Source organism: Cherax quadricarinatus, unplaced genomic scaffold (genome assembly GCF_038502225.1).
Source record: "Cherax quadricarinatus isolate ZL_2023a unplaced genomic scaffold, ASM3850222v1 Contig3233, whole genome shotgun sequence".
In the NCBI taxonomy this organism is placed as follows: Eukaryota; Metazoa; Arthropoda; class Malacostraca; order Decapoda; family Parastacidae; genus Cherax; species Cherax quadricarinatus.
The window spans coordinates 1-13,000 of record NW_027198259.1 but is presented as its reverse complement, the minus strand read 5'-3'; the positions used below and the strand labels follow the sequence as shown (position 1 = coordinate 13,000).

Sequence of the window (13,000 nt, the reverse complement as noted above, 5' to 3'; positions counted from 1 at the left end):
CAAAATTCGCGAGAGCATAATTTCGTCAATTTTCCATCAAATTTCGTACTTTTTGTTTTATTACCTTCACAAAAAGATTCTCTACGATTTCATAAGAAAAAATAACAAATTTTTTTTTTTGAAAATTCTTGGACACTGGTGCGTGACTCCAGATTTGGGCCTTGGACCCTGAAAGGGTTAAATTACAGTGGAACCTCAAAAATCGAACTTAATCCGTTCCAGGAGCTAGTTCTAAATTCGAAAAGTCTGAAATTCGAAGCAATATTTCCCATAAGAAATAATGGAAATACAATTAATCCGTTCCAGAAACCCAAAAATATTCACACAAAAAATACATTTTATAGAGATTAATTACAGTTTTACATACAACAAATACTATAGTTTTTAATTATGTATAGTAATACATATAAAATAACATTTTTACTTACCTTTATTGAAGATTGGTGATGGCATCTGGAAGATAGGGAGGAGGAGAGAGGGAGTTGGGGTTAGTGTTTGGAAGGAGAATCCCCCTCCATGAGGACTTCAGGTAAAGCCCTCTCTGGGGTTACTTCCCTTCTCTGTCTTTTAATGCCACTAGGACCAGCTTGAGTCACTGGACCCCTGTCTCACAAAATAACTGTCCACAGTCCTCTGTTTCTGGCGCCTCTTTAACATTTCCCTAAAATGGGACATGGTTCTGTCACTGAACTTGTTGCAAAGATGGCTTGTTTCAGCTTGCTCAGGGTGGTACTTCTGCACAAACATTTGGACATCATTCCACTTGGCACAAATCTCCTTAATCTTTGAAGAAGGCACCTCATCCACTCCCTATATTAACACCTTTCGCAACATCAGCTTCCTTGATTTGTTCTTTCTTTGACAGGATAGAACCGATGGTCGACTTGTTTTTCCCATACATCCTGGCAAGCTCAACAAGTCTCACACCACTCTCATACTTCTGTATTATTTCCTTCTTCACATCTATGGTGTTTCTCACTTTCTTTACCACAGGGGTACCACTAGCAAGTTTCTTTGGGCCCATGGCAGCTTATTTCACAGTCCCACAAGCACTAAACACAACGAAATAATCGTAAAATGCGTGAATGAGAGCGCAGGTTAGTGTTCACTCAAGCATAAACAAAGCTAGACTACTCACGGCGCCTGCGCGGGGACGCGGACAGAGCGGGCGGCAGACAGGTCCTGTACCCGGCGGTCCGAAAATAGGGGCGCGTTCAATAATAGGGACACAATTTGTTTTCCCCATAAGAAATAATGGAAATCAAATTAATCCGTGCAAGACACCCCAAAGTATGAAAAAAAAAAAAATTTTACCACATGAAATATTAATTTTAATACACACAAACTGACACTTACCTTTATTGAAGATCTGGTGATGATTGATGGGATGGGAGGAGGGGAGAGTGTGGAAGTTGTTAATGTTTAGAAGGGGAATCCCCTTCCATTAGGACTTGAGGTATCAAGTCCTTTTCTGGGGTTACTTCCCTTCTTCTTTTAATGCCACTAGGACCAGCTTGAGAGTCACTGGACCTCTGTCGCACAACATATCTGTCCATAGAGGCCTGTACCTCCCGTTCCTTTATGACTTTCCTAAAGTGGTTCACAACATTGTCATTGTAATAGTCACCAGCACGGCTTGCAATAGCTGTGTGAGGGTGATTTTCATCAAAAAAGGTTTGCACTTCAAGCCACTTTGCACACATTTCCTTAATCTTTGAAGTAGGCAACTTCTTCAATTTCTCTATCCCCTCCTCCGAAGCAGTTTCCTCAGGTCTGGCCTCTTGCTGTTGAAGATGATCTTGCAGCTCATCAGTGGTTAGTTCTTCATTGTCCTCCTCCACCAACTCTTCCACATCCTCCCCACTAACCTCCAACCCCAAGGACTTCCCCAATGCCACAATTGATTCCACAACTGGCATACACTTCTCAGGGTTAGCCTCAAATCCTTCAAAATCCCTTTTGTCTACACATTCTGGCCACAGTTTCTTCCAAGCAGAGTTCAAGGTCCTCTTAGTCACTCCCTCCCAAGCCTTACCTATAATGTTTACACAATTGAGGATGCTAAAGTGATCTCTCCAAAACTCTCTTAGAGTCAATCGAGTTTCTGTGGTCACTACAAAGCACTTTTGAAACATAGCTTTTGTGTAGAGTTTTTTGAAGTTTGAAATGACCTGCTGGTCCATGGGCTGCAGGAGAGGAGTGGTATTAGGAGGCAAAAACTTGACCTTAATGAAGCTCATGTCCCCAGAAAGTCGCTCTGCCAAGTCTGAAGGATGACCAGGAGCATTGTCTAATACCAGGAGGCACTTAAGGTCCAATTTATTTTCCAGGAGGTAATTTTTCACAGTGGGGGCAAATGCATGGTGTAACCAGTCATAGAAAAGGTCTCTAGTGACCCATGCCTTACTGTTTGCCCTCCACATCACACACAAATTAGCCTTGAGGACATTGTTTCTCCTGAACACTCTGGGAGTTTCAGAGTGATACACCAATAAAGGCTTCACTTTGCAATCACCACTAGCATTAGCACACATCAAGAGAGTAAGCCTGTCTTTCATAGGCTTATGTCCTGGGAGTGCCTTTTCCTCCTGAGTAATGTAGGTCCTGTTTGGCATTTTCTTCCAAAACAGGCCTGTTTCATCACAATTAAACACTTGTTCAGGTTTCAATTCTTCACTGTCTATGTAATCCTTGAATTCCTTCACATATTTTTCAGCCGCTTTTTGGTCCGAACTGGCAGCCTCACCATGCCTTATCACACTATGTATGCCACTACGATTCTTAAATCTCTCAAACCAACCTTTGCTGGCCTTAAATTCACTCACATCACTGCTAGTTGCAGGCATTTTTCTAATTAAATCCTCATGCAACTTCCTAGCCTTTTATCATATGATCGCTTTGGAGATGCTATCTCCTGCTATCTGTTTTTCGTTTATCCACACCAATAAGAGTCTCTCAACATCTTCTATCACTTGCGATCTCTTATTCGAAAACAAAGTTGCACCTTTTGCAAGAACAGCTTAATTGATTGTCGTTTTCTTGGCCATGATAGTAGCGATGGTTGATTGGGGTTTGGTATGCAACCTGGCCAGCTCCGAGACACGCACTCCACTTTCGTATTTAGCAATTATCTCTTTCTTCATATCCATAGTAATTCTCACCCTTTTTCCTGCAGGGTTGGCACTAAAAGCTTTCTTGGGGCCCATGGTGACTTATTTTGCAGGTACAATCACTAAAAATGCTGTGATAATATGAAATGTTCCGATTGTATGCGTGGATGCGACCGCACTGGCTTACTTGTAAACACTGGTACCCACGGGACAACTGAGGTGTGCTCAGGCCACACGTGGACACGTCTCAAACGAATCGCATTGGGCGAGTTTTTTAGCCTTAGCTGAGGCAAAATTTTTGCGTTAAAATATATCGTTAGCTGGATTTAAAGTTCGCTGATACCATCGTTAGCTGAGGATCCACTGTATATGGCCAGTTTGTTGAAAGAAGAAGAAATAAACCGTAGAGTTGTTATATAGAAATGTTTTGTCCTGCGACTGGGATGGATTAATGGCATTTCAGCTAATTTAAATGAGGAAAATTGATTTGATATACGAGCAAATTGAGTTACGAGCTAGGTCACGGAACGGATTAAACTCTCAAGTCAAGGTTCCACTGTATATACAAATACAAAAAATTTTCTGTTATCAGAATAATCCAAGTGTTGACTTACAGAGTCCCATCACATTTAATTTTTTAATGATTTTCATTGCATAATACTGTACCAGATTTTTCAGCATTCTTCTTCTTTCTTTCACCACAACGGCCGTATCACACCAAGGCGGGGTGGCCCAAAAGGAAAATCGAAAGTTTCTCCTTTACAATTAGTAATAATATATACAGGAGAAGGGGTTACTAGCCCCTTGTTCCCGGCATTTTAGTCGCCTCTTATGACACGCACGGCTTACGGAGGAAGAATTCTGTTCCACTTCCCCATGGAGATTTTTCAGCATTATCTGTACTTAATTTTGTGGTTCTTCTTCTTTCTTTCAACGTACCAGCCGTATCTCACCGAGGTGGGGTGGCCCAAAAGAAAAAATGAAAGTTTCTCCTTTCAAATTTAGTAATATATACAGGAGAAGGGGTTACTAGCCCCTTGCTCCTGGCATTTCAGTCTCCTCTTACGACACGCATGGCTTACGGAGGAAGAATTCTGTTCCCCTTTCCCATGGAGATAAGAGGAAATAAACAAGAACAAGAACTAGAAAGAAAATAGCAGAAAACCCAGAGGGGTGTGTATATATATGCTTGTACATGTATGTGTAGTGTGACCTAAGTGTAAGTAGAAGTAGCAAGACATACCTGAAATCTTGCATGTTTATGAGACAGACAAAAGACACCAGCAATCCTACCATTGTGTAAAACAATTACAGGCTTTGGCAGGACGGTAGTACCTCCCTGGACGGTTGCTGTCTACCAACCTACTACCTTGGAATTTTGTGGTTATGCAGGTTAATGTGTGTTTTACAAAGTCATGCAACATTAGGTCATGTAAGGAGTGTCTTCTGCATATTATTTTTTTTTTATTATCACACCGGCCGATTCCCACCAAGGCAGGGTGGCCCGAAAAAGAAAAACTTTCACCATCATTCACTCCATCACTGTCTTGCCAGAAGGGTGCTTTACACTACAGTTTTTAAACTGCAACATTAACACCCCTCCTTCAGAGTGCAGGCACTGTACTTCCCATCTCCAGGACTCAAGTCCGGCCTGCCGGTTTCCCTGAATCCCTTCATAAATGTTACTTTGCTCACACTCCAACAGCACGTCAAGTATTAAAAACCATTTGTCTCCATTCACTCCTATCAAACACGCTCACGCATGCCTGCTGGAAGTCCAAGCCCCTCGCACACAAAACCTCCTTTACCCCCTCCCTCCAACCCTTCCTAGGCCGACCCCTACCCCGCCTTCCTTCCACTACAGACTGATACACTCTTGAAGTCATTCTGTTTCGCTCCATTCTCTCTACATGTCCGAACCACCTCAACAACCCTTCCTCAGCCCTGTGGACAACAGTTTTGGTAATCCCGCACCTCCTCCTAACTTCCAAACTACGAATTCTCTGCATTATATTCACACCACACATTGCCCTCAGACATGACATCTCCACTGCCTCCAGCCTTCTCCTCGCTGCAACATTCAACATTCTGCATATTAATGTTGTAATATACTAATTGAATATTTGTATAATACAGTGGAACCTCAAATTTCGAGCATATCACTTATCAAACTCTTCGAAAATCAAACCAGCTTTGTCTCTATTATCAAACTTGCCCCTATTTTCAAACCGCCGGGTACCGGATCTGTTCGGCAGCCCCTTCTGTCCGCGTCCCCACGCAGGCTCCGTGAGCCAGTCTGGTTTTGTTGATGCTTGAGTGAACACTAACCTGCGCTTTCATTCAAACATTTTACGATTATTTCATTGTGTTTAGTGCTTGAGGGACTGTGAAATAAACTACCATGGGCCCAAAGAAACTTGCTAGTGGTACTCCTGTGGTAAAGAAAGTGAGAAACACCATAGATGTGAAGAAGGAAATAATACAGAAGTATGAGAGTGGTGTGAGACTTGTTGAGCTTGCCAGGATGCATGGGAAAAACAAGTCGACCATCGGTTCTATCGTGGCAAAGAAAGAAATCAAGGAAGCTGATGTTGCGAAAGGTGTTAATATGCTAACCAAAAAAAGACCACAGACAATTGATCAGGTTGAGAAGTTGTTGCTGGTGTGGATCAAGGATAAAGAGATGGCAGGTGATAGTGTTTCAGAGACCATTATTTGTGAAAAGGCAAGGAAGTTGCATGCCGATCTGGTACAGAAAACTCCTGGAACCAGTGCTGATAGTGAATTTAAGGCCAGGAGAGGCTGGTTTGACAGATTTAACAAGCGTAGTGGCATACACAATGTTGTAAGGCATGGTGAGGCAGCCAGTTCAGACAAACGGGCAGCTGAGAAGTTTGTACAGGAGTTTAAGGTTTACATAGACACTGAAAAATTAAAACCCCAACAAGTGTTCAGTTGTGACAAAACAGGCTCCTGCACATCCTCCAAACTTATTAGACCTCTTGTCTAGGGACTTCAGTTTTATAACAGTGAAGTTCTTGCCTCCTAACACCACTCCTCTCCTCCAGCCCATGGACCAGCAGGTCATTTCTAACTTCAAAAAACTGTACACAAAAGCAGTGTTTGAAAAGTGCTTTGAAGTGACCACAGACACTAAGTTGAGCCTAAGAGAGTTCTGGAGGAATCACTTCAATATCTACAGCTCCATAAGCCTTATAGGCAAGACTTGGGAGGGAGTGACTTCCAGGACTCTGAACTCTGCTTGGAGACAATTGTGGCCAGATGGTGTTCAAAGGAGGGATTTTGAAGGGTTTGAGGCTGACCCTGGCCCAGTCCCTGACCCAGCTGACCCTCTGCCTGTTGTGGACTCTATTGTGGCATTGGGGAACACCCTGGGGCTGGAGGTGAGTGGCGAGGATGTGGAAGAGTTGGTGGAGGACCACAGGGAGTTTACCTGGAGTTTACCTGGAGAGAGTTTCGGGGGTCAACGCCCCCGCGGCCCGGTCTGTGACCAGGCCTCCTGGTGGATCAGCGCCTGATCAACCAGGCTGTTGCTGCTGGCTGCACGCAAACCAACGTACGAGCCACAGCCCGGCTGATCAGGAACTGACTTTAGGTGCTTGTCCAGTGCCAGCTTGAAGACTGCCAGGGGTCTGTTGGTAATCCCCCTTATGTGTGCTGGGAGGCAGTTGAACAGTCTCGGGCCCCTGACACTTATTGTATGGTCTCTTAACGTGCTAGTGACACCCCTGCTTTTCATTGGGGGGATGGTGCATCGTCTGCCAAGTCTTTTGCTTTCGTAGTGAGTGATTTTCGTGTGCAAGTTCGGTACTAGTCCCTCTAGGATTTTCCAGGTGTATATAATCATGTATCTCTCCCTCCTGCGTTCCAGGGAATACAGGTTTAGAAACCTCAAGCGCTCCCAGTAATTGAGGTGTTTTATCTCCGTTATGCGCGCCGTGAAAGTTCTCTGTACATTTTCTAGGTCGGCAATTTCACCTGCCTTGAAAGGTGCTGTTAGAGTGCAGCAATATTCCAGCCTAGATAGAACAAGTGACCTGAAGAGTGTCATCATGGGCTTGGCCTCCCTAGTTTTGAAGGTTCTCATTATCCATCCTGTCATTTTTCTAGCAGATGCAATTGATACAATGTTATGGTCCTTGAAGGTGAGATCAACCACTGAAGAGTTGGAAGAGCTTCATCTGGAATAGTATCAGACCACAGCTGAGGACCTTGCTTCAGAGGATGAGGAGGAAGAGGGAGTGGATGAGGTGCCTTCTTCAAAGATTAAGGAGATTTATGCCAAGTGGAATGATGTCCAAATGTTTGTGCAAAAGTACCACCCTAAGCAAGCTGAAACAAGCCATCTTTGCAACAAGTTTAGTGATAGAACCATGTCACATTTTAGGAAAATCTTAAAGAGGTGCCAGAAACAGAGGACTGTGGACGTTATTTTGTGAGACAGGCGTCCAGTGACTCTCAAGCTGGTCCTAGTGGCATTAAAAGACGGAGAAGAGAAGTAACCCCAGAGAGGGCTTTACCTGAAGTCCTCATGGAGGGGGATTCTCCTTCCAAACACTAACCCCAACTCCCTCTCTCCTCTTCCCTATCTTCCAGATGTCATCACCAATCTTCAATAAAGGTAAGTAAAAATGTTATTTTATGTTTATTTACATTTATTAATACATAATTGAACACTATACGTATTTGTTGTGTGTGTGTAAAACTATAATCTCTATAAAATGTATTTTTTTGTGAATATTTTTGGGTTTCTGGAACGGATTAATTGTATTTCCATTATTTCCTATGGGAAATATTGCTTCGCTTTTCAGACTTTTCGAATTTAGAACTAGCTCCTGGAACGGATTAAGTTCAATATTTGAGGTTCCACTGTATAATTTTTATATTTAAAAACTTATTATATCATGATAATGTTAAGTACTTGACATGAATTATTAGTTTGTATAGAACATTACTATATTTAAAATTTATCTTGCTCTGCTAGTGCACAAAGACCACTACGAGAACATCTACTGTGTGGTGTCTGGCTACAAGGACTTTATTCTCCACCCTCCCACGGACATGCCCTGGGTGCCCTATAAATGCTACCCAGCAGCTACTTTTAAGGAGGTTACTCCTGGCAACTTTATCATCGAAGAGAACACAAGCATCGGCACTGTGCCTTGGATATGCATCAATCCTCTAAAACCAGACCTGAAAAAATATCCGCAGTATAAATCTGCCACTGCCGTCCATTGTAGAGTTCATGCTGGAGACGCCCTCTACCTTCCTTCCTTGTGGTTCCATCATGTTCAACAGTCCCATGCTTGTATTGCCCTTAATTATTGGTATGATATGGAATTTGATATAAAATATAATTATTATAAATTTGTTCAAAATCTTTCTTGGATCACAGAGCCAGAATAGAATTTTGTAATTGCAGTGTATGTATATTTATCCAAGTTTTTAATTTTTGACGTGTTTTAATTCAAATAAATTATTTAAAATAAAATTGTTAAGTTTTTATTTACCATACTTTGTTAGAGTATTTACTCAAGGTACCCTGAAACTAGTGAAGGGCCCTTTATCTAAGGAATTGAAGCTACCCTCCCCTTCCTAGGATCAGACCTGATTACCTCTCAGTCCCAAGTACTGCATGACCCTTATGGGTTTAGCAACTCCCTGTGCAAATAATAATTCTTGAGGCATAATGTACAGGTATAAGTACAAGATCTCCATGGGGAAGTGGAACAGAATTCTTCCTATGTAAGCCATGCATGTCATAAGAGGCGACTAAAATGCCGGGAGCTAGGGGCTAGTAACCCCTTATCCTGTATACATTACTAAAGTTGGACAGAGAAATTTTTGTTTTTCTTTTTGGGCCACCCTGCTTCTGTGGGATGCGGCCGGTTTGTTGAAAGAAGTACAAGAACAATCCAGGTAACGTCGTCGTAAGCTTCTGTCTTTTATGTGCGGGTTATTTGTGTAATGTTTAAGTTGCTGTGCTTCAGCATTTTCACCTCTGTCAGTCCTCTCTGATAGCCCCACCTTTAATAATTACATTATTATTATTATTATTATGCATCCTATACCATCCTGTGGGCGGTAGTTAAAAAATTACAGAGGAACATAATCGGTCCAAGGACTGGGCTCCAAAGTTTTGATAGCTGAATAAGGTACAAAGGTAATGAATCATGTAAGTAAATTTACTTACGTTTATACATGGTTACGATCATGAGCAAATTATAAAGTAATGAGCAATTCACACGTCCACACCCAGTCCCAATTGTTTTATTATTATTATTTATTATTTATTATTATTATTATAAATTTGTGCACACATACAGAGGTACAAAAAAAAAAAAATACAGATAAGAGCAGTATGCCAAAGCCACTTATACTATGCATAGCATTACGGGCTGGCTTAAAATTAACTTAAGATTAACTAAGCAATGATGAAGTCAGTGATAAAACATTAATGTAAACAGATTACTATAAAGCACAAGTGAGTATTACAAAGACAGGTCATATGAAGGATTCTGTTAGGTAGTGTATTTAAAAAATAATAAAGTTAGATTCGGTTTTAGGTTTAACATTTATGTGATATAATTGTGAGAAACATTTAAGATATACAATTTATAAGGTTCAGTTATTCAGTATTTATTTGGTTTTGGGTGAGTAAGTGATCTTTGAGTAGAGACTTGAATTTATAAACAGGTAGTGTTTCTTTTATATTTACAGGTAATGAATTCCAGATTTTAGGGCCTTTTATGTGCATTGAGTTTTTGCATAGTGTGAGATGAACACGAGGAACATCAAAGAGTGATCTGTGCCTTGTGTTATGGTCATGTGTTCTGTTGAGGTTGGCAAGGAGATGTTTGAGGGGAGGGTTAATATCAGAGTTAAGTGTTCTATGTATGTAATAGGTGCAGTAATAAGTATGGATGTTTTGTATGGTGAGTAGGGTTAGTGTATTGAATATTGGTGGAGTGTGCTGCCTGTAGTGAGAATTTGTTATCATTCTAACTGCAGCCTTTTGTTGGGTAATTAGTGGTCTGAGATGGTTAATTGTTGTTGAGCCCCATGCACAAATTCCATAGGTGAGATAGGGGTAAATAAGAGAGTGATATAGGGCCAGGAGGGCTGACTGTGGAACATAGTACCGTATCTTCGATAGTATGCCTACAGTCTTGGAAATTTTCTTAGAAATTTGTTGTATATGTGTATGAAATTTGAGTCTATTATCAAGGTGGATTCCTAAGAATTTTCCCTCTGTTAGCTTTGTGATAGGTGATCCGTTTATCATTATGTTAAGAGGGACATCTGTAGCTCTGTTACCAAACTGAATGAAGTAGGTTTTGTCAATGTTTAGTGTAAGTTTGTTAGTCCTCATCCAGGTAGATATTTTCTGTAATTCGGTATTTACAGTATTGGCTAGTGTGACTGGGCTCGGGTGAGAGAAGACGTATGTAGTGTCATCTGCAAATAGTGTGGGTTTGAGTAATTGCGAAGCATTTGGAAGGTCATTTATGTATAGGAGAAAGAGAAGAGGGCCAAGGACACTTCCCTGTGGGACACCAACTGTAATTGGTTGCGCAGAAGAGTTTGCCCCATTTGCGTACACATATTGGCTTCTGTTGCTGAGGTATGACTTGAGGTAGTTGAGGGAGTGCCCTCTTATACCATAGTGTGACAATTTTACGTGGAGCAAGTCATGGTCAACTGTATCAAAAGCTTTACGTAAGTCAATGAAGATCCCCAGTGGGACTTCTTTTTTCTCTATTGCAGTGTATATATGTTCTAGCATGTGTATAATAGCATCATTAGTATTTTTATTAGGCCTGAATCCAAATTGGCAGGGGTTGAGTATGTTTTGGGAGATAAGGTAGGAGTAGATTCGTTTATGAATTAATTTTTCGAAGATTTTTGAGAGAGGGTGTAAGTTGGATATTGGCCTATAGTTATTCAACTCTGTTTGGTCTCCTCCTTTGTGGATCGGGGTGACCCTTGCTATTTTGAGTACTGTAGGGAAGGTGGAGGATTCAATGGATTTGTTAAAGAGTGTTGCAATGATTGGAGATAGCACTTGTGACACTTTTTTGTATATAAAGGGTGGTAAGGTACTTAAATCTCCTGCCTTGTTTTTTAGTGCATTGATAATAAGGGAGACTTCGTATGGGTTAGTCGGAGCTAGGAACAGTGTGTTCGGGTAGTTGCCGGTGAGGTAGTCATTTGGTGGGGTATCTGAGCTTGGGATTTTATTGGCAAGGTTTTGTCCTATAGTGGAGAAGAAATCATTGAGTCTGTTTGCTGTTTCTGTTGGTGGGAGTTGGGGTTCATCTGATTTTGCTAATTTTATTTCGCTATTTCGTGATATCTTTTTTGTTCCCAGAATTTCAGATAGGGTTTTCCAGGTCTTTTTTATATCACCTCGTAAGTTGGATAATCTGTTCTCATAATACAATTTTTTTGCCCTTCTTATCAGGCTGGTTAGGATTGACGAGTAACGTTTTGTTTGGTCTCTGGTTATGTGACCCATTCTGTACTGTTTTTCATATTGGTGTTTTGTATTTATGGATTTGAGAATGCTGGGTGTTAGCCAGGGACTGTTCAGTCTCTTTGCTGTCATCTGTTTAGTTTTTTTAGGGCAGTGCTTGTTATAGAGGTATTGGGTCTTTTTTAGAAAATTATTAATACATTCGTCAATATCTGTATAGATTTCTAGCTCAGTGTGCCAATCAATGTTTGCTAATGCTGTTGTGAAGTTATTAATGGCTGCCTCATTGTGAAGTCTGAAGGTGACTTTAGTAGTGTCTTGGGGTAGTTTACCAAGAGTTGTTATGAGGAAAGTAGGGTAGTGGTCTGTGGTATTATCTGTAATTATGCCTGATTTTAAAGGGGATATGGTGTTGGTCCAGATGTGGTCAAGTAGGGAAACACTAGTCTCTGTAACTCTTGTAGGTTTTGTTACTGTTGGTAGTAACATACAGTTACTCATTGTGTTTGTGAATTCAGTAACGTGTGGGTCCTGGTCTTGCAGGAGATTTATATTGAAGTCACCTGAGAGTAGTAAGTGATCTTTGTTCATGCGTGCATCAGTTATCATACTTCCTAGATTTTGACTAAATTGGCTAATGTTTGACTGTGGAACTCTGTAGATGTTTATCAATGTGAGAGGTTTTTGTAGGTATTTGGATTTGAATTTAGCTATTATATATTCCCCATGTTCATCCCTTGTGCAAGTATTAGTGATACATTCTAGTTGGTCTGAGTAGTATATGGCTGTGCCACCCCCTTGTTGGTCTGGCCTACAGTTGTGTATGGCTGTGTAACCAGGAATGGCATAGACATCTGTACTATCAGGCTTTAGCCAGGTTTCAGTTAGTGTAATGATGACATATTGGCATGTAAGGAATTTAGTAATGCTATGAGGTCATCGTAATGCTTGCTTAAAGATCTGATATTGTAGTTAAAGATAGTTATGTTGTTGTTGGCACTGAGAAGTGCCTTTGATTGTTCTGCAGTGTAGTAATTACAGTAACTGTTTGATTCATTTAAGTCATTAAATAAGAGGTTGGTATCAGGATCAATGCTTGTAATCATAAGATTTGTAGTGAATTTATAGTTAGAATTAAGTATAAAACAAAGTAAATAGTCTTAAGCTAAAAGAAAAGAAAAGAAAAGTTGTCAGTATTTTACCATTGATCTAATGATACTTGATTGACACAGCAACATTATGGATTCTTGGTACAGAGAGTCCACCTTTAACAGTCTTGATGATTTCTCAACTGAGCCAGGAAGGTCTGGTAGACCATCTGGGAAGCACTTCCGTCTTGTTCAAATGAGCATGAAATGGAAACCTGCAATTTTTTTTCACTTTGACAGTATTT

General features: G+C 40.9%; 1 protein-coding gene across 1 annotated transcript in view; it reads left to right on the top strand.

The window, feature by feature from the left end:
* Positions 1-8,622, top strand: part of LOC128700898 (Jumonji domain containing 7) — a gene marked incomplete at its 5' end in the record, with an annotated part of 34,704 nt that extends 26,082 nt beyond the window's left edge. The window contains one exon of the mRNA XM_070081585.1: positions 8,116-8,622. Coding sequence (XP_069937686.1) covers positions 8,116-8,537 — 422 coding nt within the window. The remainder of the gene's footprint in view (positions 1-8,115) is intronic.
* Positions 8,623-13,000: the final 4,378 nt, after the last annotated feature.